The following is a 26433-nucleotide window of genomic DNA, read 5'->3' as shown; positions in this document are numbered from 1 at the left end:
TTTGACAAAAAGGGCTGTAAAGTAACCTCTAACCTTCACCCAAAGCCCCCACCCCCCAAAAAACCCCCACAGATGTGGAAATGCTTCAAAGGGAGAACAAGATATAAAAGTGCAATTTTCATTTCCATCCAATAATAGGTAATCAAGCAAAGGTGTAATCATGAAATTTTGTAATGTTCTATGTGTGACTCACATTTGAGTTTATAACGCAGAATTCAAGAACCATAGTTGTTCTGCAAAGCTTGAGAAGTTCGATTTCTCATTGGAAGATCCAAGCCGGAGTTTTATTAAAGAATTATAATGACCAAAGTTGTAGCGGTAGGATAACATGCTCCATGATGCTATTTCATTGATCTTTTCTGAAAGAGTAATCATTCATGTCAGCTTGTAACCTGCAATTCTTCTCCTGAGCACACCTTACAAAAGGGAAAAGAACCTCTCTTATAGGAGATATCTTAATACTAAAATCAAGCAAGAATAGTCTGCTTGAAAGGAAAGCTTAACGTTTTCTGAGGAGTGCACAGAAACCCTTCTATTTTGCAATGTATTTTCTTTCAGCTAAACAGAACCAGTTCTGGTAAAAACGATGATAAAAAGGACAATAAAGGTACAAGCAAGAATGAATCAACATCAGAAGGTGGAAAGACCGCTGTGGTGTTTTCTTTGAAAAATGAAGTTGGTGGCTTGGTGAAAGCTCTCAGACTTTTCCAGGTAAAAAAACAAAACCATATTTTTAAAACAGGTGATTGGAAAAATCTATTGTGTGGATCTATTATATGTTTACTTCAGGCCCGGCCTTCCCATGAGGCAAGGTGAGGCAACCGCCTTGGGTAGCAGGATCCACAGTGGTAGCAGACCCAGCCTCCAAGGAATGTATTGTTTGTGCTGCCGCTGTGGTGGCATCGATGGCTGTGGCACACTCCTTGGAGGCCAAGTGCGCTGCCTCTATGGCAAGCCCCCTCATGCCACACCTATTGGTGAATAGGATGCACTGTTGGTGTCTTCCCCATATAGAACTTCACTCCCCGCTTCTTCCCTGGTGCCCCCTGCTATTTTGTGGCTTGCCTAACATGCCAAAATGTATCGGACTGGCCCTGGGTTATTTAAATCCCAAGACACTTTGTGTATTGATAGCTGTTAATTTGAAGCTTGAGCCAGACAAGAAGAAGAAACTGAAAGATCATGGTCTCAGCTTGAGGGTCCTCCTGGACCCAGTGCTATCCTGGGGCCAGTAGCTAAATATGCCATTTGCTGACTTCACCTAGTGCACTGGCTGCAGCCTTTCTCAGAGAGACACAGACCTGGTTTCAGCCCTTTCATGCCGTAGTTATATCCCAATTAGACTACTATATGCGAAGATACCTCTGGAGTTTCCAGACTGTCTCCAATTGGAATTTTACAGGGCCTAATGATTGGATCACACTCCTCCCTTCACTGGCTACCAATTTGTTGCTGGTCTGAAAGCTCTAAAGCCAGGGGCCAGCAAACTTTTTCAGCAGGGGGCTGGTCCACTGTCCCTCAGACCTTGTGGGGGGCAAGACTATATATATTTTTTGGGGGGGGATGAACAAATTCCTATGCCTCACAAATAACCCAGAGATGCATTTTACATAAAAGCACACATTCTACTCATGTAAAAACATGTTGATTCCCGGACCGTCCGTGGGCCGGATTTAGAAGGTGCTTGGGCCGGATCCGGCCCCTGGGCCTTAGTTTGCCTACCAATACTCTAAACAGCCTGAGAACAGAATACTTTAAGAACTTCCCCCTTCTGCAGGAATCTTCTGGATTGTGAGGTTGACATTTGAGGCCTTGCTCTTTCCCTCTGATATTTGGTCAGCAGGTACAAGGGTGGGCGGACTCTGTAGATTATCACAGGTGTCAATATCCTCCTGCTGTCAATCCACCTAGCTCCACCATTGCCCTGAACCCCCAGCCTATTTGGCAGCAGGTCAGTATGTCAAGTCCAATGTCCGGGGGTCAAGCCACACGAGCAAAGTCCAAAGGTCAGGAAACACAGTCCAGGGTCAATCCAAGTAGCCAAGTCTGAAGTCCAGCAGTCAGAATACAGTCCAGAGTCAAACCCAGACACAGTCCCAAGCCAAAGTCCATCAACATGGGCAGTAGAGCAGACACAGCACCTTAGCTCTGCTGCCCTTTCATACTTTGCATGCTGATTGCAGCACCTGTGCTTGATGAGACATGTGACCCTCACCTGTTCCAAGCCTACTCCAGTGGAGGAACCACACGCCTACTCCCAGAGCTAGCAAGCTCCACCTGGCCAGCTAGGGAGCTGGGCTGTGGGCTCTTGCCTGGCTCAGCCTTCAATAGCATCCCTTTTGCTACTCCCTCTGCATCTTGTGATGGGTCCTGCTGCTCTGGTTCCTGTGCATTGAACTGCATTCCTTGACCATCCTCCAGCATCCTGTGAGTACTTCCTTCGCCATCCCCTGCTTTCCATGGTGTGTCCCAGTCTTGGCTACACCCCATGACGGGATCCTCTTCCTCCTCCCCATTGCCCTGCCAGTTCATGACAATCATTAGTAACTTTTTCACATGGCACTTGAAGTGAATATGTGAAAAAGCAAGTACTTTGTTGCAGAACAGAATATTGTTTCCATGCTGTTGATGTGGCTGTTTTTTTGTAATATGTTTATGAATGCTATTTGGGCATGTTATCTTGATTATTGCTGATAGCAAATTGAGGTAACATTGTTCAGTTAGACTAAAGTAGATTGCAATAAATACTTTTCTTGTATCTTCGCACTAATTCATTTCTTGCCCATTAATTTAACTTGTCTATAAATTGGGCATTGAATAGTATAATTTTTTTTACAGTGAACACCTGTTTTATAAGAAACGGCCATGGTAAATCACTTTTAATTATCCTACAATAGTTACAGTTTTCAGGTATCTAATAAAATGGAGCAATTAATACAGGCGTAATTTTACAGCACACTTATTGAACTAAAAATAACAAATAAGTAATTTAATACAGATGAAGGATTTTCTTAACTCAAATGCCTTTATATGCACATTAAACTACATCCTGTTCAGAACACCCATTAAACCACTTCTCTTCTAAATGAATTCAGTGAGTCAATGAACCAATCTTTTGTTCTGTCTACAGGAGAAGCATGTGAGTATGGTTCATATTGAATCAAGAAAATCCAAGAGAAGGAGTTCAGAGGTAGAAATTTTTGTGGACTGTGACTGTAGCAAGAAAGAATTCAATGAGCTCATTCAGTTGTTAAAGTATGAAACGAACATTGTTACTCTGAATCCACCGGAAAACATCTGGACCGATGAGGAAGGCAAGGCTATTGTTTTCTCTTTCAAAATTTATCTTGAAATTAGCAAAGCTTTGTGAAGAAGCAGTGAGAATCTGATGCCTCCAATCACTCTGTATTTCCTCCAGAGCTGGACTGTGTTCCTTGGTTCCCCAGGAAGATTGCTGAATTAGACAAATGTTCCCAAAGAGTTCTAATGTACGGCTCTGAACTGGATGCAGATCACCCTGTAAGTGTTCAGTAAATACAGCCAAGGTTGGTCAAGTAAACATTTGTGACAATTTGATGATAAAGAACTGAACTTTCTTCTTCTTCAAGTAATTAGAACTATTGCTATAATTAACAAATTATTATTAAATATTATTATTCAAAAGAACTTAAGTAGCTTAATTTATATTCTTTCTTTCCACCAAATGGTACCCAAGGCTGTTCCATAACTATAATTGGAAGAAAATACAAAATAACAATGGAACAAAACATTATAGTGTTGTTATACAGTGCATTATGCAGCCCATGTTGTTTTTTACTTACTCCTGTCGTAGAAATGATAAATTGCTTAGGATGAAATACAATGTCTTGTTGGCAAAGCCAAGCCATGTGATGTACAATATAATAGGCAGTGGTATTTTCCTAGAACTGGATGCAATTTTTTATTAGGTATGCTTGATCCCTTCAGCTCATTTCATAACCATGATGCTAATTCCAACAACCTTCACTGAATGCAAGAGGGAGGTGGGTTTCTTTAGAAATCCAGGGATCTTTCGTGACAACGTATGATACGGAAGATATTTCAGGAGTTTCTTTGAACCGGTGCCTTTGCAATGACAGTTTGTTGCATGGGCCAATGTCGTAAAATTTGTTGTAGGCTATCTAATTCAATTCTCTGCTTGATACTGGAAATCTAGAGCTGTCAAGCTTCTGCTTGGAGTTCTCCAGCAATAAGAAGTCCACCAGCATCCTAGTAAAATGGTACTGTTGATGAACTGCTTTTAGAAGGAACATAGGGAATGATCTTTTACTGCAGGGATGGAGATTCTATGACCTTCCAGATGCTGTTGGACTGAAACTCCAATCAGCCTCCCATCAGCATGGCCAATAGCCAGGGATAATGGGAGCTGCATTCCAGCAACATCTGGAGAACTACATGTTCCTCATCTGTGGTCTATGCCAACTGACAGTGGCTCTCTAGAGAGGGATTTAGCCCGGAGTCATTCCCAAACCTACCTGGAGATGCCAGAAATTGACCCTGGGCATTTGCTCTGCCATTCTTTCCCTGTTCATATTCTTACAAAGCTGCTTCTAATGTTCAGCTGAAATCTACCATCCTCTACCTCAAGTTCCTTAGATCTAGCAGGAAACAAGCTATTGCCCTTTTCTGCTCCGTGAGGACTGATTCACCACTCTGATTTGTCCTGCCACCTGACGTGCTTCGATATGACAGGCTGATCCCAAAAATATTCAGCTAATGCATTTCAGATTAAGGTGCAAAACCACTCAGGTCGTTTTCATGGTCTACAACTTCTGCTTAAAAGAGATGCTTTAGAAGACTTGGGATGGACCTCTTCTGCCTGCTCCCCACCCCTGCCAGCTATTATGCTGTATTTTCAGTATGACAGAGCTACACAAGGCATTACAAAATAAATAAATAAAAATGACAAACTATCCCATTGCTTTCTTCCCCTCTTTTTTACCTTTTAGATTACTCCCCCTCCCCTTTTAAATGGTGCATATAAGTGTCGCTCTCCAAAATCACCCGAGTACTTAAAGTCATGCCCACTGCTATTTCACTTAAAGAATATAGATATTAAATGAGCATTCCTAGCGGTGTGGGAGGGGAAAGAAGAAGGCAATTGAAAAGCTGCTCACACTCTGGGAGATAATTATGAGGTAGAAATCATAGCATCCTTTAGGCTCAGCAGGAATGCAGCCTCCATGCAGGTTCCTTGTGTTTCATCCCTGTTTTTAATACGGCAGCACTGTTTCAGCTCATATTTCTCACACACTTCAAGGCCCACGTACTGCCAAAAGCCACGACTCCAAAGCTGGGGGAAATTAACCTCTTGCCTTGCCTTTTCTCTCTCTCTCTTCAGGAAGGGAAGTCTGCTCCACTTAACTGTGGGGAGGAGTTGCGGTGGGCCACATGGCCACCCACTCTCCTCTGGGGGCGGGGGACGAAGTCCCACTTTGCCCGGAAGATCCTGGCCTCGTCATCAACCAGCCAGCCAATCCACTGGCTGGGGGTGTGTGGCTGGGACCCATTTAAGTGGAGGCGCGAGCCGGGGCGCTCTTTCTGCTCTCAGCTGGCAAGGCTATCTGCCGGACTTCAATCACCACATCATAGGGCGCGCCTCCCAAAATCAGTAAAAGGAGATCTCCAGGTTTGGCTTCTGTTCCACAGATTTTCAGGTGCAATCAGACGAAGCTTGGGCTTTGGTGTATTCTTCAGGGGGCGCTGGTGTGCACAGCAATGGCCTGCTAGCTGGTGCGGTAAGGCCATTACCCGTGATTTGAACTTCTTGGAATTTTCCCCAATATTAGTAGCTTTTCACCTTTGGACTGAGGAATTCAGGGATCACCGCATCTGCTTTTGGACCGACAAGTAGCCTGCAGTCAATGTTTTTGCCAGGCAATCACCACGCTCAGAAAGGGTGTCCACTCTGCTTCGATCATTTGTCTGGCAGTGACTCCAATTTAACGTTATATTTTCAGCAAAACTCATTCCTGGAGTTAATAATGACGTTGCGGATGCACTATCTCGATTTCAGATGGACCACTTCCGGTTGTTAGCCCCAGAGGCACAGCAGTTCCAGAACCATTCCTGGAGCATCTCTGGAGCCTTGGAAACGAGATGTGATGCAAGGAGTATTGGCTTCAGTTGCATCTTCTACACTTAGGTCCTATACAAGAGCTTGGTCCAATTTCTTAGCCTATCGTGTGCAGTCATCAGGTATTAGGCATCACACGCCCCCCAACAATTGACCATGTGCTGCAATACTTGATTCATCTGTGCAACCTTGGTTGTGCAGCAAAAACCTTAAGAATCCAGGCGGCTGCCATCTCCTTTTTTACAAAATCCATTTATTTCACGGACCCATGTGCTGAGTTTGTGGTGCACAGGGTGCTTGAAGGTTGACGTAGATTGCAACCACCAAGCGGGGATGGGCGTAGGCTCGTTACATTTTATCTCCTTAGTAGAATATGCAATAAATTAAATTCAATTTGCCGGTCCAAATACGAGTCCTGATTGTTTTCAGCTGCCTATTCCATTGCATTTTTTGGCACCCTAAGAGTGGGGGAAGTGGTCCATGAAGGTGAGCCAGGTCCTTCATCATGAGGTTTGCAGCTAGACGATATTCAGCTTTCTGACACAGAGTTGGTAGTTTGTATTCGTCGCTTGAAAACAGACCAAAAAGGAAAGGGTGCCCTTGTGTGGCTGCCAGCGACCATGCAAAGGGGCCCTTGCCCAGTGAAGGATGCTAAAAGGTTTCTCTATCTTAGGCCCCCTCGTCCAGGTCCTTTCCTCGTACGTGAGGATGGGACCTGTCTAGATAGACAGCAGTTTACTCGTGTAATACAGAGAGTTATCGAAGCGTGTGGTCTTCTGGCTAGGGAATATGCCACTCACACATTTAGGATTGGGGCTGCTACAATTGGGGTTTGCCAGTGGACAAGATAAAAGACATGGGGCGGTGGCGATCCAATGCGTACAAAGGTTATATCTGTGGCAGCTCCTTATTTTCAGCAGGGCTATGGCTTACACTGCTCTGTCACTTTATGTTTCAAGGGCAAAATGTGTTGAGATCTGGATCGTGGGACACAGTATCGTCCATTGGGCCTGTGCATGGGCGGTTGCCAGAGGCCTGGGGTGCCAGCTGGGTTTTCCTGAGCACATCTGTATTTCTTGGATATTGAGGTGTGGGATGCAATGGAAGGAGATGCTGCCAATTGTGAGGACCAAGGCTGATGCGCAGAGCTCTCCCAATGCTTTGGTTTTGCAGCTGGGAGAAAACGATATGCCGAGTCAGAAAGGCGTGGACTTGCTCTCAAATATAAAAAAGGACTTGGACTATATGGCTCTGAACTTCCCACAAATGACTCTTATTTGGTCACAGCTTCTGGAGAGACAGTCTGGTGTGGCAGTGATTGCCCAGCTGCAATAGATCATACCTGAAAACACTTAAATCGTTCAGTGGCACAGAAGGTGCACATGCTGGGTGGCCAGGTGATTGCACACCCCACCATTGTTTACAGCAAGATGGCCCTATTTTGAGATGATGGCAAGCACCTTTCCGATTGGGGAAATGATATCTGGTTGGCTGATATTTCAGAGGGCGTGAAGGATTGCTTGCAGGTGTGAGGGTATTTGGCGGCGGGCCTTTGGGCTCTTGTGGTGGTTAGGCACTGGGTGACCTTATGATGGGGAGGGGAAGTGTAGCCATCACCTGCTCCTCCAAGCTTAAGGGTATTCCGTTAAAGGAATCTGGGGGTGTGGATCTTGTCTGAGGCCCGGGGCGGGGCTAGGGCCATGCCACGACCCCTGCGGGAGCCCTGGGGGAACTCGAGTTGGTTTGCATCAACGGGGCTGTCCCTTCTGGTGGTTTACCCTTATCGGACTCCCTGCACAACGGGCAGGAGTCAGATGTAGTCAGGTCTATTCAATGCCTAAGCCAATATCGCTCACATTCCGTAACCAATAAAGTTGTGGCCAATATTTGCCCAATAACATTAACCAAATGATGGTCCCATCACCTCCTGGCAAATAGAAGGGGAAGAAATGGAGGCAGTGAGAGATTTTACCTTCTTGGGTTCCATGATCACTGCAGATGGTGACAGCACCCACGAAATTAAAAGACGCCTGCTTCTTGGGATAAAAGCAATGACAAACCTAGACAGCATCTTAAAAAGTAGAGACATCACCTTGCCAACAAAGGTCCATACAGTAAAAGCTATGGTTTTCCCAGTAGTGATGTATGGAAGTGAGAGCTGGACCATAAAGAAGTCTGATCGCCGAAGAATTGATGCTTTTGAATTATGGTGCTGGAGGAGACTCTTGAGAGTCCCATGTACTGCAAGAAGATCAAACGTATCCATTCTTAAGGAAATCAGCCCTGAGTGCTCACTAGAAGGACAGATCCTGAAGCTGAGGCTCCAATACTTTGGCCACCTCATGAGAAGAGAAGACTCCCTGGAAGATGTTGGGAAAGATGGAGGACACAAGGAGAAGGGGACGACAGAGGACTAGATGGTCGGATAGTGTTCTCGAAGCTACCAACATGAGTCTGACCAAACTACAGGAGGCAGTGGAAGACAGGAGTGCCTGGCATGCTCTGGTCCATGGGGTCACGAAGAGTCGGACACAACTAAACGACTAAACAACAACATTAACCAAATATTCTGTGTCCTGGTGTTTTATTCATCTTCAAGAGGGTGGTTACGGGGTCTTGACACGCAACTTGGGAAAACTGAAGCCGTTCTGGTAATTCAATGGGTATTGAATTAAAAGAAAGAAAGAACATGCCATAGATTTTGTTCTGTGACTGGCAAAGGTATCCCAACTCTTCATGATTTAGAGCATCATTACCAAAATCAGCACCAGGCCTAATGGAAGCTTGGAATACTCAGAAATTGACTTGCTTTTTACAAGCCTAGTGCAAACTCCTTCCACTTTGATTTTTTTGTAGCCCTCCAGATGCTGTTGCACTACGACTCCCATCAGCCACAGCCAGCACTGCCAGTAGTTAGGGATGGTGGGAGTTAGAGTCCAACAACATCTGGAGGGCTCTCTATCTCTGCACTAGCAGATCAGTTACTCTTGTGTGGTGGCGAGGTGCTGGAAGGTTGGAGCTGGGTGGGCCGTATGGCCTGCCCTGCCCTGCCCTTCGAAGCTAGCTTCCTGCCTTCAAATACAGTGGGGTACTGTGCCGATGATGATAATATTGAAGTAATATTTAACTACTAGTATAGTCGTACCTTGGAAGCTGAATGCCTTGGCTCCCAAACAAATTGGCTCCCAAACAATCGAAACCCAGAAGTGAGTGTTCTGGTTTTCAAACAATTTTCGGAAGCCGAATGTCCAGCACAGCTTCCGTGGCTTCCAACTGGAGCTTCCTGCAGCCTATTGGAAGCCACACTTTGGTTTTCAAATGGTTCCGGGAGTTGAACAGCCTCCCAAAATGCATTCTGTTCGAGAACCAAGGTACAACTGTACTGTCAGATTCTGTCCTAGAGTGCTCAGGTGTAAATGAGGATTGGGGAGGCCCGTGCAGAGAGGGAGGGCAGCCGGCTACACTTGCTCGGGCCTCAGAGGGCTAAGCCAGCCAGAGGCCCCCCACCATGTACTGACCGCTTTCTCCTCCTCCTCCTCCTCCTCCTCCTCCTCCTCCTCCTCCTCCTCTTCCTCCTCCTCCTCCTCCTCCTTCTTCATTGTCTTCTTCATCTTCTAGTTTATAACTTTATTCTAACAAGACTCCCCACCTCAGACAAGCTTTGCATGGGCCTGGAAATGGGGTCCTGCTCCTGCAAGAGGTATCTTAACAGATTATAGCTAAGGGACCCCCTTTCCCCTTTTGCATGTGACCATCCTATTTTGTATGTGGAGGGTGGGGACTACATTGTCCTTCACCTCAAGCTTCAGCTTGCCTTGGGCTGGCCCTGAGCAGGAAATCCCTGCTGTTAAACCAAGCCAGTTTGGGCCCTGATACACCAATTTAGATCCGAGACAATCTTGAACTGACCCGAGCCCTGGATCTGGATTGTGATCCGGTAAAAGCAAATCTGCAGAAATCCCACTGACTTGCATTGGGAAGCTATAGCTTCTTCTCCTCCTCCTTCTCCTTTTGTATTTTTACAAAGGTGCATGAAATTTGGACACATGTTAGCTCCTTAAGAGGGGATTGCCAAAGAGCCACAGGTTTTCATGGTAGCCACCTCTAAAACTTGCTTTTAAAAAAAGGAATTAAATACTGTACTACATGGGTATATGGAATGTTACATTGTATGTGTGCTGCTTGTGCACTGACTATGAACAATACACTCATAAGGCTCTCTCTCTCTCTCTCTCTCTCTCTCTCTCACACACACACACACACACACACACACACACAGCAAAGTACTAATAAAGGCAGACACATAATCCATACCTATCCTGTTGTTGACTAGGAAATACAGTATAGTGCTGCATTTTTATGTTTTCCCCGCTCCAAACTAGCTTTGATCGGAAATAAGAAAAAGAACAATATAACTGCATTTTAAGCTGTGCATAGTCTTAGTCAAGTTTTGTTGTAGTAAAGGGCTGTTCTTGTACATCTTGTTATGAGTTTGTGGATGCAAGACACCAATAATTCCTGCATTTACTAAGTGTTAGAAGTTAATCAGTGCTTGGAATATCAAGATGGGCTGCCAGACACTGAATTTAGTAGTGTCAAAATACAGGCCAAATCAGTTTTTTTCATGCTCAGGAAATCACCTGATGAAGAGCCATCATGGAGAGCAAAAGAAAGGTGATTTAACAAAGCAAGTTATATATATGTGTACATAAACCATATATCATAAAGACACCACAGTCTCTGCTGTGCCTCATTTCCAAAGGAAACGTGAACCCCTGGAATCTCTTGCCACTTAGAGATTGGAGTGGCATGTAACAATATCATTACGTTTGCTAACTGTTCCACAGATGGCATGAATTACAATATTAATAAGCGTTATTTTAGAAACCACTTTGATTATTGATTTTTTTCTTCTGTTGTTAATTCTCTTTGGTACGCATTCATTTTCTTTTATCTGCTTTAGGGATTTAAGGACAATGTGTATCGGCAGAGAAGGAAATATTTTGTCGACGTTGCCATGAATTATAAATAGTGAGTACGGAACTTTGTTTGTGGTTGTGGAATTGCTACTGATTCAGAAAAAAAAGACACCATCTGCTTGGGTGATAATCAAGCAGCAGCCATGAGAATTGGCCCATTTACACAACTGAATTGGTAGGGTGAGCTTCTAAACTGGGCTTATTTGGAGTTGAGTTGTGGAACGTAGGAAGTTGACTTTTACCAAATCAAGCCATTGTCCACTTGAATGCAAAGGCTGAGCTCTACCACTGAACTACAGCCTTCTCCTTGACACTTCTGGTCATCACTTTATTTATTGATTTGTTCCTATCAGAAATGGAGAACCTCTCTGTCTGGCTCTCTCTACTTGCTATACTCTTCCTAAGCCACACTCCTGCTTTGAACCTTCCTTGAGAATTTTCCAAGTGAATTTTTATTGTTTTCCTTACATATTCTTTTCCAACAAATTGTAATAGCACCATACATTCCCCTTGACTCTGCCGAGTCACGACCCCCCTCCCTCCCCACAACTGGTATATTTATCCTCTTTCCATCACACACATCATTCTCATATTAGTACTATTATACATTGAAGGTATTATGTCAATCCTGCTAGTGTCTTGACCTCTTTACAATTCTTCTTTAAATATTCAATAAATTTACTCCAGTTATTTTGGTATCTTTGATCTCCCTGGTCCCGGATCCTCCCTGACAGTTTGGCAAGTTCTGCATATTCTGTCAGCTTCGCCTGCCACTCCTGTATAGTTGGTATATCTTGTACTTTCCGTCTTTGGGCCAGAAGGGTCCTCGCGGCAGCTGTAGCATACATGAACAAATTTTGATCTTCTATTTTAATTTCTGTTCCTATTAAGCCTAATAGACACGCTTCCGGTCTTTTGGGGAAAGTATATCTAAATATTTTTTTGAGTTCATTATAAATTGATTCCCAAAATTTTTTTACCTTATCGCAGGTCCACCACATATGGAAATAGTCCCCATCTGCATTTTTGCATTTCCAACACTTTCTTTCTTTTTTCCTATACATTTTAGCTAATTTTACTGGCGTCAAATGCCATCTATACATCATTTTTAGCAAGCTTTCCTTTAAAGCCATGCATCCTGTGAATCTCAAACCCTCCTTCCATAATCTTTTCCACGCATCCAATTCAATGTTATGCCCAATATCAATTGCCCATTTTATCATTGATTCCTTTACTTCTTTGTCTTTTGTATACCATTCTAGCAATAAACTATACATTCTTGATAAAATTTTATCTTTACAGTCTATTAACTCGATTTGGAATTTCAATTTTTTATCTTCGAACCCATTTCTCTTTTTGTCTTCCTTTAATAAGTCACTGATCTGATGGTATTGCAGCCACCCTGTTAACATCTTTTCAATTTGGTCATATGGTTTGAGCTTTATCCCTTGGACTGTTTTCCTAGTAATATCCTCATATGTTACTCTTTCCCCTTCCATGTTTACTTTTTTTGTTGTCAGCACCTCAGTTGGTGATATCCACCACGGTGTCTTTCTTTCCAGGAGGTTTTTATTCCGATCCCATACTTCATATAAAGATTTCCTAATCACATGGTTTAGAAAACCTTTATGTACCTTTACTTTGTTGTACCATAGGTACGAATGCCAACCATATCTATTACCTTCCTTGAGAATTTTCACCTAGCTAGCATGTGTCCTTGAACTCTCATAATGCTTCTTGCTTACCTGGTTGAGAGAGGTGTGCAAGGGCCAGGGGAAGGGGAAGAACAGTGACCTTCCTGCTCACCCCCCTTCATGCAGTGTGTGTGTGTCAACTCACATAATGGGCTATGTAAAGGTCAAGTTAACAGAAAGTTAACACCAGGAATTAAATGACTGGCATTTTTGTTTCTTTGTTTCATAAGATGTTACGGATCCTAGTGTGAACAAGGGGATACCAAAAGTTGTAAAAAAGCAAAATGCTTTATGCTATGACTAAGAAGTTAAAAACTAGTATGCAGCTTGCTTTCTCAAAAAATCAATTTAAATCTTGTAACCTGACAGCACCAATTTAAAAACGCAGGTTTAGAAACAGCGCAAGAGCACCTTGCAATGCAACTGTAGACGAGCATTTGGAGAGAGTGATTTGGAGAGAGTGATGCTGAGAACAATATGCATAAGCTTCTTGTTGGAGCCAATGAGATTAAGTCCTTAACTGGATAAAATATTTACTGCATAGTTGACTTTCTTTTGCAAATGTACAAAAGTGCTTGATAAATACGCAAGAAAGCTTTCTGAACAGTGGGTTCAAAGGGCAACTTTTCAGAGACAGCGCAAATGCACAGCACCTGGAAATCATACTTTAGAACAGGACAGCCTTTGTCCCCCCCCTGCCCCCCAGGATTAAACTAATGTAAAAAAATGCATCAAACATAAGGGTTGTTGTTGTTGTTGTTGTTTAGTCGTTTAGTTGTGTCCGACTCTTCGTGACCCCATGGATCAGAGCACACCAGGCACTTCTGTCTTCCACTGCCTCCCGCAGTTTGGTCAAACTCATGCTGGTAGCTTCGAGAGCACTATCCAGCCATGGGACTTTCCTTTCGCTTCCAGGCATATCTGCAACTGAGCGTCCTTTCGGCTTTGGCCCAGCCGCTTCCTCAGCTCTGAATCTACTTGTACTTGTCCTCCGCTCTTCCTCAGTAGCATGTTGGACGCCTTCCAACCTGAGGGGCTCATCTTCCAGCGTCATAACTTTTATATGCCTGTTGTCTTTGTCCATGCAGTTTTCTTGGCAGGGATACTGGAGTGGCTTGCTGGTTCCTCCTCCAGGTGGATCACGTTTGGTCAAAATTCTCCACTATGACCTGTCCATCTTGGGTGCCCTGCACAGCATAGTTCATAGCTTCTGTGAGTTATTCAAGCCCCTTCACCACGGCAAGGCAGTGATCCATGAAGGAGAACTGTAGCTGTCGTGAAAAACCCACCCTGAATGTGGGAAAGTACTGAGTGAGCATGCCTTATTCACTGAATTTTTCAGAGGCTTCTATTCCTAAATTGCTCCTGTTCTCAAACAAGATGTCATTCTTAAAATGGTCAATCTCATTGTCTGCCATGTCACAAATTAAAAGGACAATCAAAAGAAATAAATTCAGAGGGCTAGGAGGGCGAAACCCAGCTGGGAGGGCACCATTTGCCCCACCCTCACTGTGGGACTCTCAGAAGCGTTGCTATCATGCCTTGTCACCTCAGCTGCTAGCTTGGCACACCAATCACATTAAATGGTTTATGGCATGGGTAGGCAAACTAAGGCCTGGGGGCGGGATCTGGCCCAATCGCCTTCTAAATCCGGCCCGTTGACAGTCCAGGGATCAGTGTGTTTTTACATGAGTAGAATGTGTCCTTTTATTTAAAATCCATCTCTGGGTTATTTGTGGGGCATAGGAATTCACTCATTCCCCCCCTTCAAAATACAGTCTGGCCCCCCCATAAGGTGTGAGGGACAGTGGACCGGCCCCCTGCTGAAAAAGTTTGCTGACCCCTGGTTTATGGCTTCCGCCACCACATGAAAGGTCATGTACTTTCCTTACCAAGAGCAAGCCTGCTCCTCTCTCCTTCTCTCCCCTCCCCACTTTCTCTTTGAGTCAGGCTAACTCAGTTCACAGAATTGTCTGTGTGTGGGGGGGGCGGTTTCCACACAAGGATTTTTTTCCAGCCAGAACTCACCAGAACTGAGTTCCAGCACCTCCCAGGTGGATGCCATTGCCATTATAAAAGAACAAGGGAGGTGTTCATGGTGAGTTCCAGCATTTCTTGTTCTAGAAAAAGAGCATTGGTTTCACATTTTGGATTATATATTGGCTTCCATTTAAGCTCCTATCTGCTCTAGAACCTAACCAAAATCCTAAAGAGCTCCAGCTAGAGCAAATTTACCACAGGATTGCACTTTTACACGAGTGGCTTACCCTGTAACTAATAATACCACCTCCAAATGCTACACTTGCATTTTTCTTTTCTTTTTTAAAAAAAATTCTTTGCAGATCAAGCCTACATTTTGAATTCATTACAATCCCCAGGAGTTAGTAAATTTTCAGCGCTACCTACAAATACCTGCTGCTTTTTGCAATTTTCTTGTCACGCGAGCTTCCAAGTCAAGCTAATTCCAATCACATTCTCATTTTACTCATAATGGGCCAAACTCTTCACATTCCCGAGAAGGCACATGCTAATTTGATGTACTTTTCTGTTTCATGCTTTCTTTTTTAAAAGTTCTCGTTTCCCCCTCCCTCCCCTGTTTGTGGTTTCTGCCTACTTCTTTGAGTTCTCTAAGCGCACAAGGAGGGAGTGGGGGGGGGGGGATGAAAACATTTATTTCCCCCTCAGCAAACAGTAAAACTTGGCAGGAAAAGAGCATGCTTAAAAGCCCATAAAAAGACACACACACACACATACACACACACACACACACACGCTATCAATTCAGAGTAAGGAGAGGGAGGGCATTTGTGTCTTGTGAGCAGAGGCAGCGGTTTTTCTCTCTGGATAGATCACTGCTGTTCTATTAGCATTTTATATGGATATGGATCTCCTAAATGTTCCTTTTTGCAAGTACCTTTTGCATATCTCTGCTCAGCTTCAGCTGTACTTGACTAGTTTCAAACCAGCCCGAACCATTCCCCTCCCCCCCTCCACTTCTACCCTGCTGTGCTGGTGTAAGAAAATGGGGAAATGTTTAAATGTGTACGCAATTCAGCTTAATTAATGCATGCAAATGAGCCATGACTCCCCCAGCTTCTGAGTAGGGGACGCCTATCGTTGGCAGCTATTGTTATTTACCCAGACTGTATTTCTGAGGTTGCTTTGGCCGTGAAATTCTGCTTGCTCCATAAGATGCAATCAGCATCAGTGACTGGTCATTTCTAGAGGACAGTATGTCTTCTTTGACTGTCCTTAATGGTTTCTTGGATGAATTTATACTGATAGTAAGAACCTGTGCGTTGAATCTTTGATTTGTACCCCATCTTTCTTTCAACATGAGACCCAAGATAGCATGCATGAGGGCTCTCATCCAGGGACTGGCCATAAAAAGACCTAGTTAGGTTCAGCAAGGTGGTAGCTTCATGTGGCTTCAGACCAAACTCTGATTTCTTGTTGAGAAGGCTGGGCAATGTTTGCATTACCACGTTCTCTCACACTTCCCAGTGCATTTCCCCTCTCAGTTCTTTATTGCAAAAAGCCCAGTGTTTGGTAGAAATGGGCTTGTTGCTTATAGCTTCGCAATCAGCTTTAATTGAGTGACCTGAATTTTATGGTATGTAATTGAATCCCACCCGGAAATAGTGGCAGCATGGAAGTACTCAACTCCTAGGAGGTACGATGGAAAGGCCCAGGTATGTTTAGCCTGGAGAAGAGAAGATAAAGGTGGGGGGAAGAGACATGAGAGATGCCTTCAAACCTCTGAAGGACAGCCATACTGAAGAAGGCTTGGTCTCCGTTGCTCTTCCAGAGGATACTATAATCTATGGGTGGGAGATTACCAGGGAGCAGATTCTAACTAACATGCGGAGAGCTGGTAAGGATTGATCAGCCACAGAACAGACAACCTCAGGAGGTGATAGGTTCCCCTTTGCTAGAGGCATTGCAGCAGCTGCTGAGCAGCCATCTTCCAAAGATGCTGTGATTACAAGAGCATTGAGCAAGAAGTTTAGGCTCTGTGACCCCCAACTCTATGATTCATTTCGGCCTTCTGTGTACTATCCATTCAGTTCCACCACGGCTTGCTAACAACATCCGCCCCCCACCCAGCTAAGCAAAACCCTTGTTGTAATTGTTTGTTAGTGAAAGAAAGAAGTGAAGGTGGGAAGAAAAGAAAGGAAGACGATTGTGCTTAATGAGAATTTCCAGGCTGAATAGGCAGCCTCAAAGCACATTAATTCCAGATGATTCTTTCTCCACAGAGGATACTTATTATTGGAGCAGCTTCTATAGTGAGGATTGGTATCAGTTCCTGCATCTAAGAAACATACTGAATAAATCCTGCTTTACTGGAGTTGAGAGAAGGTCTTGAAAGGAGAGGAGAGTAGAGGGTTCGTCTAGGCAGCAACGGGCCTTTCAGTATTCAAAGTGCTTTATGATTGTTATCACATTCACAATAGCCTTCTGAGAAATGTCATTTTCTAGGTAGGAGACTAAGGTCACAACCACACGATGCATCTAAAACCATGCTTATACCACTTTAAGTTACGGCTTCCCCAAAGAATCTGGAGAACTGTATAGTTTACCCCCTCCCCTCAGAGCTACAGTTCCCAGCACCCAGAACAGCTCCCAGGATTCTTTGAGGAAACAATATAGTTTTTATTGGTTTGTTTAGATGCATAGCAAAATACAGGTAGCCAACTAAACCAAATCATAACCATAGCTGTCAATGTTTTCCTTTTTTTAAGGGAAATTCCCTTATTCTGAATAGGATTCCTCGCAAGAAAAGGGAAAAGTTGACAGCTATGATCATAACACTTCTCCCTCCCTCCCCCCCCCCGAATTTTGCCAGCTACCTAGTAGTATTCATGTCCTTGTAATATTCATTGCCCTTTTAGTTTTCTACAGGGTTCTCCTATGTTACTCCATGTGGGTTGTATGGAAGCATCCATCATAGCTATCAACTTTCCCCTTTTCTTGCGAGGAATCCTATTCAGAATAAGGGAATTTCCCTTAAAAAAAGGGAAACGTTGGCAGCTATGGCATCCATCCACAGTGCGGTCATCTCCAGCTGGAAATATCAAGAAGTCAGTGTTTTAGAATTCTTTTTTTTTTCTCCTCCGATCCTGCCCTTGTGTTTAAAACAGAGAATAACCATTTACAGGCACAAGGATAGCATTAGAATAGCCTTTCAGAGCAAGCAAAAGAAGAATGTTAATCTATTGCCCCCTAAGAAGATATTCTATTAAAATGTATTGCTCCAGATGTGTTATATTATTTTGAAACTACTTCCTGCATCTATTTGGGTCTTTCTCTTTCTCTCTCTGTAATAATACTGATCTGCCTTACAAACTGTACATATCATTGAGATTACTGAAATTAACGTGTATGGCATACTCCAAATATGTAGGAAAACCACTGTATCAGCCTTCCCCAACCTCTTGCCCTCTATATGTTTTGGATTACAACCCCATCATCCTTGACCATTGCCCATGCCAGCTAGGACTGACGGCAGTTCAAATTAACTAGAGAGACCAGCTTGGGGAAAAATGTTCTATATTGTAACTTTTTAAAAACCCCTTTGGATTGTTCACAGTTGATCTCAGATCCTGAGGGCATAGATGATTCAGGCAGCAAAATGTCATGGGCAGGCCCTTATCTCCACCTTCTCTCTGTGTATGTCTGGCTTTTACAGAAAACCCAGCTGTTTCTAAGAAGTGCGTTTGACGGGTGAATCTGTTACATGAAGACTATGTGAAGAACTAGGAGTGGAAGGGAAAAGATTCTTCTTAAAGAGGGCTGGGGAACCTTTTCAGCACAAGGGCCACATTACCTCCTGAACAGTGTTATGGGGGCCACATACCAGGGGCAGGTGAGGGAAGATGCAGAAGTAGGTGGCGCAATGGATATAACACTTGACTTTTGTACAGCAGGCTGCATTCCAGATGTGCGCAACTCTCTATCCTCCATCCAAGCAAGCAAGCAAAACTTATTATTAGCATAATTCAAGGAAGACACATTCCACTCAGGTAAAAGCATCTGGGAAGGCTGTGACACAGGGCAGTGAGTTGTGTGGCCTGTGGAGAGAGCAAGATAAAGAGATCTGGAGGGCTGCATTCTACCCCTGCCCCTTACTCTTCTTCTGCGTCTGACCCACTGCTCTAGCTGAAGAGAGCATGACTTTAAGATCTGTTTTGGGACTAACACTAGGACATGCCTGGGGGATGAGACAACAGCCACACCAGGCTTTTGCTGGAGATAATAGCAGGCATTGGAGGTAACTTGTCAATGGGCTATCTGAAAAATAGTTATTCCTTCTTTTGAGGTACTAGTGCCTGTCTATATTAGGGGGGTTTGGAAGGGGCTTATGATGGGTTGGTGGGAGCATATAACCGAGAGGTAATTGTTTTCAAAACCTTTGTCTTTTGTATTTTTTTTCTTAGTGGCCAGCCAATCCCTAGAGTGGACTATACACCTGAAGAAATAAAAACTTGGGGAGTGGTGTTCAGGGAACTGACCAAGCTGTATCCCACTCACGCCTGTCGAGAGTATTTGAAGAACTTCCCTTTGTTGACCAAGCATTGTGGCTACCGAGAGGATAATGTCCCTCAGCTGGAGGATGTTTCTATGTTTCTTAAAGGTAAGGATCAAATCTGGCTTCTAGCGGAACAGGGTGCTGTAAAAATAATTGTGTCGCATTTCAAGTGTTGCACAATTGGCCAAGTAATGAGAGCTGTTTATACCTTTATTCTTCGCACGACAATTCTGTGCGTTGAATAAGTAGTTATGGAACAAATCTGTATGCAGGGAGGGGAAAAATACCCACCATGAATCTCTACCGTCTCCCCTTTGGGGAATTGTTACAGCTGAGAAAATTCTCGCTGTGTTGAGGGAGTTTTGCACAAAAGTCCTGGCTGACCCCCAATCCTCTGAGAATGTCTCTATTATGACATGTGTCTTTTTGACTATACATGCCTAAACCCATCTGAATACAAAGCAAAGCAGTCAGCTCTGTGCTTGGAACAAACCAGTGCACTGAAATCTTAAATGGAGTATGAACAATGCCTCCTTATTCAATACATTTTGTATTTTCAAGATAGGGACTCCATATGTCCTGGACAGTAAGGTTTGCATGGTTGAATGTTTGTAAAGCAGCTGGAGGTAGTGGGGTCAAGCTTCTCCTCCAAAATGGGCCTGTCGCCAGATGTTCCCAGCTGCCTTTCCTGAAGTCATAACTGATCTGGAAGTTTGCACTCTTCCAGCGACAACACTGAACTTGGCTGGAAGGTGCACCAGTTGGTCTGCTCCAAGCCTCCTTCTCAGATGGTAATGTTGATCATCTGCCAGTTGCGTTACTCATGACTCATCTTCTGTAATCCTCTCTTTCTAATCCTCCCAAATGCATTGCTCCTTTGCAGTGCTTTTTTAAAAAAGAAAAAAGAAAAAAAAGGTGCTAGTACTCACCAGGAAGTTGTTACAGTATGTGCCACACTTTTAACATTTTTGGGGAAAGGTGCCGGTACTGCGTACCCATGAGTATCACCAGACTTCCTTGCCTTCCAGTTCAGGGTCAAGACTGGAGCAGGCTGAGAGACAGTCTAATTATAGCTGCATTCTGTGTATCCTCATCAACTCCTCTAGTATGGAGATGACATTTGTCCCGTAGCACTACAGAGCAATAACAGAAGGCCTCTCCTCTCCTCCTCATCCATCTTTTGGAGACCTCTGTTTTGGAGTCTCATTTATTTATTTATTTCACTTTAACCCTATTCTCTCTCCAAGTTGGCCAGAGTGACAAACTAGTCTCTTGCTTCCTTGCATTCCACAAAAAAAAAATAAAAAAAATAAAAAATAAACAAAAAAAATACCCTGTGAGGAAAATTAGGCTGAGAAGAATTGATCCAAAGACACCCGCTGAACTTCATGGATAAGTGGGAATTTGAACCAAGGTTTCTGCAGTTCTGGTCTGACACTCTCAGCAGGAGGTAGCCAATATGGTGCCCTCTGGTTGTAGCTGGGAGTTGTGGTCCAGCAACATCTGGAGGGCACCGTTTTGGTTGCCTCCTCATCCAGCCCACTGCATAATAAATTGATTGTGGTTGTGTATACATTATCTGGCTTGAAACACTGCTAGGTCATTGTAAAGCATTTTGCTCATGGTGGGCTGCTCTTATTATTATTATTATTCTCATTACGTACTGCAAACCATGTAAGATAGCCCAGGGAAAACCAACCTGCCCTGTAGCACTGCCCAAATCTCTGTAGTCTCCCAATCCTGAACTAAGGGAAGCTCAGGTTGTTTCTGGATGTTCTTGGGATTCACAAAGACAAGAGCCAAACAGTCCGCTCACTGTCTTTTGAGCTCCAAGCACATAACTTAGGTCTCTTCTAGGCACAGGTGTGGGTTTTTCAGGTGTGTGTCTTGTTTTGTTTTGTTTTGTTCTGGTGCTTTTCTTCCTGGAAAGATTCAGAAAACCTGATTGCTGCTTGTGCTGATTCAGCAGTAAAATGTGGGTTTTCCCAGGGAAAGTACTGGAGGGGAAACACACCAACGATGACACTCAGACACAACCTGAAAAGCCCAGACCTGTGCTTAGAAATGAAGCAAAAAGGGAAGTGTGAATGAGCCCTTACTCAGTAGCATATGGCCAAGCACAGAATACGAACCCTTGACCAATAAAAGACAGTTAAGAAAGGCTAATAGTGTAAAGCAAACCTTTGGGAATGAGAGGACAGAACAAAACAACAAAGCTAGCTTGCCTAAATCATGGAACCCACCAGCAAGCTTCATCCAGACACAAGGTTATTGCAGTGCATGATCCTTCATCTGAATGAAGGCCTTCAATGCAGGTCAGAGACCAGGTTTTGTACTAAAAGTCCTGGATACAGAAGTGTAGATTTTCCATCATCCAATCAGGGCCTTGGGGTATATTTCCTCACCCCAAGGACAGTGTACATGCGGGATTTCTCGGTGGATTTCTGCACAGCCATTGTGACCTTGATGCAACCCTGCATGAGGCACACAGGTGGCAGGATGAACTAATTAAACGGAGTCATTTTTTCCTCTCAGGAAGACTGCACCCAGAACCCTACGTAAAAAGCCATTTTAAAACGAGTCAAAGGGGGATTTATTTGCAGCTGTTCTTTCTCTCCGTTTGGATTGAAACTGGCTTGGGTAGTCACACTTCACCACACACAGTATTTAATAGGAAACCAAAGGATAGACATGGCTTTTGGCTAATATCACATGTACGCTGCTTCCCAGACCACTGGTGGGAGCATACCAGGTGCACAGTAAATGGTGTGTGTGTGTGTGTGTGTGTGTGTGTGTAGACACAGCCTGTGTTGAATGATCCCACCAAGGCCATATTCTTCCCTTATCCTTCTGGAGATGCAATGTGGGCATGTTAGTTTTAGCCAGGGCAAACATCACTGAGGTCGCATGTGCTGCAGTCTGCAGGAATTGCTGTGGGAAGTCTCTGATGCTGACACAGTTTTTGTCAAAGAAGATGAGGCAGATGTCAGACTTATTTGCCCCTTATCTCGGGGTTCAATTTGACCTGGTTGCTTATGTCTTCTCATTGTTCCAGGCCCTGGAAGATCTCTTTTGAGTTTCAGGGAGTTATTATTAGGGCTGCCTTTTCCAGTTATTTGGAGTGCCGATATTTCTTACAAATATTAAACGTTTAAATCGGGGGCAGGGGAAAGACCGCCGCCCCCACACCAAAACAAGTTCCCACTATGACCGCAGAAAAGTCACAGCAAAATATAGTCCTAAGAACCTGAGAAAGATTTTTCTGATCAAAAATAAAATATTGTGTATGGCTTGAAAAGCTAACCTGCCCCAGCTCCCATTCCTTCCTTTATTCTTACTTTATGGCTACTAGCACTTAACATTAATTGGCTGACTGCTCTTTGAGCTGGGTTGCATCTTTCAAAGGTGTATCCTGCATTGTTCTCTGGATCCCCAAGGAAGGGCACTGAAACACAGTTCCTTTTTCTTTTCTTTGCTTGAAGCTAGAAAAGCACTCCAAGGTTCAAATGTGTGTTCTCAGCCAAAGACAACAGTCACATTTTTTTTCTGAAGAGGACTAAGCTTAGCTCATTTAATTCTAAACAGTAACTAATGAGATGAGAAAGAGCTTGAGAAAGAACCAGCCTGCTCATAAGTGAACATAAGTTTTGGAGTGGTGCCAGCTGAAGACATTCCTTTTTTCCAACAAGCCTTTTGAGTGGAGATCCCAACGTGTATTGGATCTGGGGTTGTTAGCTGTATGACATTTGTTTTAATGGTTAAATTGTTTTGAGATAATTTTATAGGAAGCACTTCATAAATGAAATGAAATGATAGACAGATAATAAGGTAAACTTCCCTCATCTGACCTTTTCGGCATTTCCTTTCCTTTCAACCTCAGTGTTTACAATCAACCCCACATCATCACTCAGGATAACACTTTGTGCCTTTGGTCCTTAAAAGCTTATGCCATAATAACATCGTCAGCTTTTAAGATGCCACAGGGTTCTTTGCTGTTACAGAAATGTTTGCCGATGATTTCCAAATGAATAATGTGCCATCAGATTTCATGAAAGATCTGAGGCTATTACACATAGAGTTAAATCAGTGTTTGCACCAAGTATCCAACCAGCACGAAATTGCTTGCCATTCAGATAATTTTTGCATATACTACCTGCATGATACACACAGCTGGCAGCATGTATTTGCTCCCCCTTAATGTTGTCAATTTTATGAGGATACTAAAGATAAAATGCTTTGTTCAAACCTGTATAAAGTGGCCCTGCACCCCTCCCCTTTTAATCTGCTGCTGTAGATAAAACAGGAAGGTGATTAGTGATATTGGCACATTGTAACCTTGGTGTTTTCCCCTCAGCTAAATGATCTGCATCAATTCATCCATTTTATTTTCTTAAGGAATGTCTAACTGGTACAAACGACGTTTGATTCTGTAGGAAAAATATGGAATAGTTTGTGTTTTCTGTAGATTGACACACATACTCAGATAATTTTGGTTTTTCTACCACTTCAGAAAGGTCTGGATTCACAGTGAGACCAGTTGCTGGATATTTGTCACCTCGTGATTTCTTAGCTGGCCTTGCCTATCGAGTTTTCCACTGTACTCAGTACATACGCCATGGCTCTGATCCTCTCTACACTCCAGAACCGTGAGTATAATTTTTCATAACTTAGCATGTATTACATTTATTTTTTCCATGTTTCCTCCAAGCAGGTGACGATGAGGTGCATGGTTCTCTTCTCTACCTCCCCTCAACTTTTTCTTCTCATAACAGCCTTGTGAGGTAGGTTAGGCTGGGAGAAAGTGACTGTCCCAAGGTTACCCACTGAGTTTCACGGCCATGAAGACCACAGGGTGACTTTGGGCAAGTTCCTGTCTCTCAGCTTAACCTGCCTCACAGGGTTATCATGAGAATAAAATGGGAAGGAAAGGCAAACCACTTAAGAGGCCCTGATCCCCTTGGAGCCAGTGTGGTGTAGTGGTTAAGAGCGGTAGTCTCATAATCTGGGGAACTGGGTTCGCGTCTCCACTCCTCCACATGCAGCTGGTGGGTGACCTTGGGCTAGTCACACTTCTCTGAAGTCTCTCAGCCCCACTCACCTCACAGAGTGTTTGTTGTGGGGGAGGAAGGGAAAGGAGAATGTTAGCCACTTTGAGACTCCTTAAAGGGAGTGAAAGGCGGGATATCAAATCCAAACTCTTGGAGGAAAGGAAAGGCAACATGAAAAAAAATGTAACAACACTACTTGGCTTCTTCAGTTAGAGATGTTGCACAGTTCCACAAATCCCATTTAATTTCAAGCCTGTGGTTCTGCCTCTTTGAACTGTTTCATGCTTCTGGACCAGCTACAGCACACCCTGCCAAAATCATGTACGTTTGCACAATACCTGCCTCCTTTCTCCAGGGCAAGGGCCAGCTGCTTCTGGGTCCGCCACTGTTAATGGTGTGTGTAATGACAGAGAAGCAACTTCCATGAAACTCACCTGACATTCCAAGGACTCTCGTATAGGAGGGGAGAGAAAATATCCTCATTGTCCTGGCGAAGGAAAAGGTTCAATTGGCAGACCCCTGTCCTTTACACCATGGTGTCTTTCCTGTATCTAACCAAAAGGAGGGAAGGTCCAAAGCAGCAAATGGTGTGCTCAGGCTCCAGGGATGCAGGACATTCACAGAGCGTAAAGGGTTTTTGAAAGCGCTCAGCTTCCTCTTTCTCTGTAGCAAATGCTCAGGACTGCTGTGAAGGCCAATCGGTTAATAAACAAGATGATCCCTTGTTGCTTGAGCTTGTTGTCATCTGGCTTTTATCTGTGTAACAGCAAGCACCTCAAGAGCGTCACTCTGTGTGCGTTAATTCTAACCCCACTGCTGGAGGGCACCTTCTCTGAACAGAAACCCATCTACAGACTTACATGAACCCCAGACTCACATTTGCAGCCAATATTCTAATTCCAAACTCTTCCGAGGGATTTCTAGATCAATTAATCTCTGCCAAGTCTTTCCTGAAACCAAATCCTGGTATTTAAGACTGGAAGTGATGAACATTCAGATGGCTTCACCCCCCCCATCCCACCCAGTCCTGGGAACTGCATTTTGCTGAGGGGCAAACTAGAGTACCCAGGATTCTTTGGGGCATGGTATAAACACGCTTCAAATATATAGTGTGGCTGTGACCAAAGGGGTTCTGTTGTAGTGCCTTCTATTAGCAAACTCAGATAGTGAGAGCCAACAGGTATGGAGTGAGATGGGAGACCCTGAGAAATAAGACAGCAGTACCAGCATGCTCAAGGGAACTCTAAAGTCTGCAGCAGCAGAAAATTATTTTTTTTAAAAAGCCCTGAATCGGGCAAGCAAGCAAGCAAACCCTTAGCTCAATGAGGATTGAGCATGCTCAGTAGTCACAGAATAATGAGTGTCAGTTGGAAAAGAAAACCAGAAAAATAGGCCCCCACATCTGGCGCCAGTCCTGAGTACTGATCATCATGTACAGTCTACCTGGGATGGAAATTGAGCTGCTCCCTCTGTCCTTCTGCAATCATTGTTTCAGCTTATGCCCACAGTTTTTTGTTTATTCTCTACATCAGGCATAGGCAAATTCCGACCCTCCAGATGTTTGGGACTACAATTCCCACCATCCCTAGCTAACAGGACCAGTGGTCAGGGATGATGGGAATTGTAGTCCCAAATATCCGGAGGGCCGGAGTTTGCCTATGCATGCTCTACATGTTCATTGTTTTCTCGCTGGCGTTTCAATATTCTTTCGTTCTATTTTCCCATCTTTTTTTTAAATAGAGAAAATGAGCCCAAAGGGAATTCTATTAATATTGATGGCTCTTTGTTGAAATATCTGCTGTTTTTGGCACTGAATTATTCTATTTCTTTTTTATTGTAATGTCTTTTGACTTGCACCAGTGAGCACTGGCATTGGTGTTATTTCTGTGATATCACGTTTGGTGCTGTAATGGTTCTAGGGGTTGCTCGTGCGTAAGCCGGTGCTGACACCTGGCTGGGTTGCCTGAGTGAACCTTTTCTGTCCAGACAGCCACTCACCCGTGGCTGTTCCAGAACCATTTTAAATTAAGTAGAATAGGAAAGATTTCTAAACATCAGATCAATA

The 26433-nt window shown here is 43.8% G+C and overlaps 1 protein-coding gene across 1 annotated transcript in view; it reads left to right on the top strand.

Annotated features, from left to right (window-relative positions):
- TPH2 (tryptophan hydroxylase 2) overlaps positions 1-26433 on the top strand; it is a 66169-nt gene that overhangs the window by 6878 nt on the left and 32858 nt on the right. The window contains exons 2-7 of the mRNA XM_080971203.1: positions 559-711; positions 3131-3314; positions 3419-3519; positions 11079-11146; positions 19229-19425; positions 23831-23966. Of these exons, the coding sequence (XP_080827329.1) occupies positions 559-711; positions 3131-3314; positions 3419-3519; positions 11079-11146; positions 19229-19425; positions 23831-23966 (839 nt within the window). The remainder of the gene's footprint in view (positions 1-558; positions 712-3130; positions 3315-3418; positions 3520-11078; positions 11147-19228; positions 19426-23830; positions 23967-26433) is intronic.

The sequence above is a fragment of the Podarcis pityusensis genome, assembly GCF_964106645.2.
Source record: "Podarcis pityusensis genome assembly, chromosome: 10".
NCBI classification, from domain to species: Eukaryota; Metazoa; Chordata; class Lepidosauria; order Squamata; family Lacertidae; genus Podarcis; species Podarcis pityusensis.
Note: the sequence above shows the minus strand (reverse complement) of the source record. Positions and strands in the feature narration are given on the sequence as shown.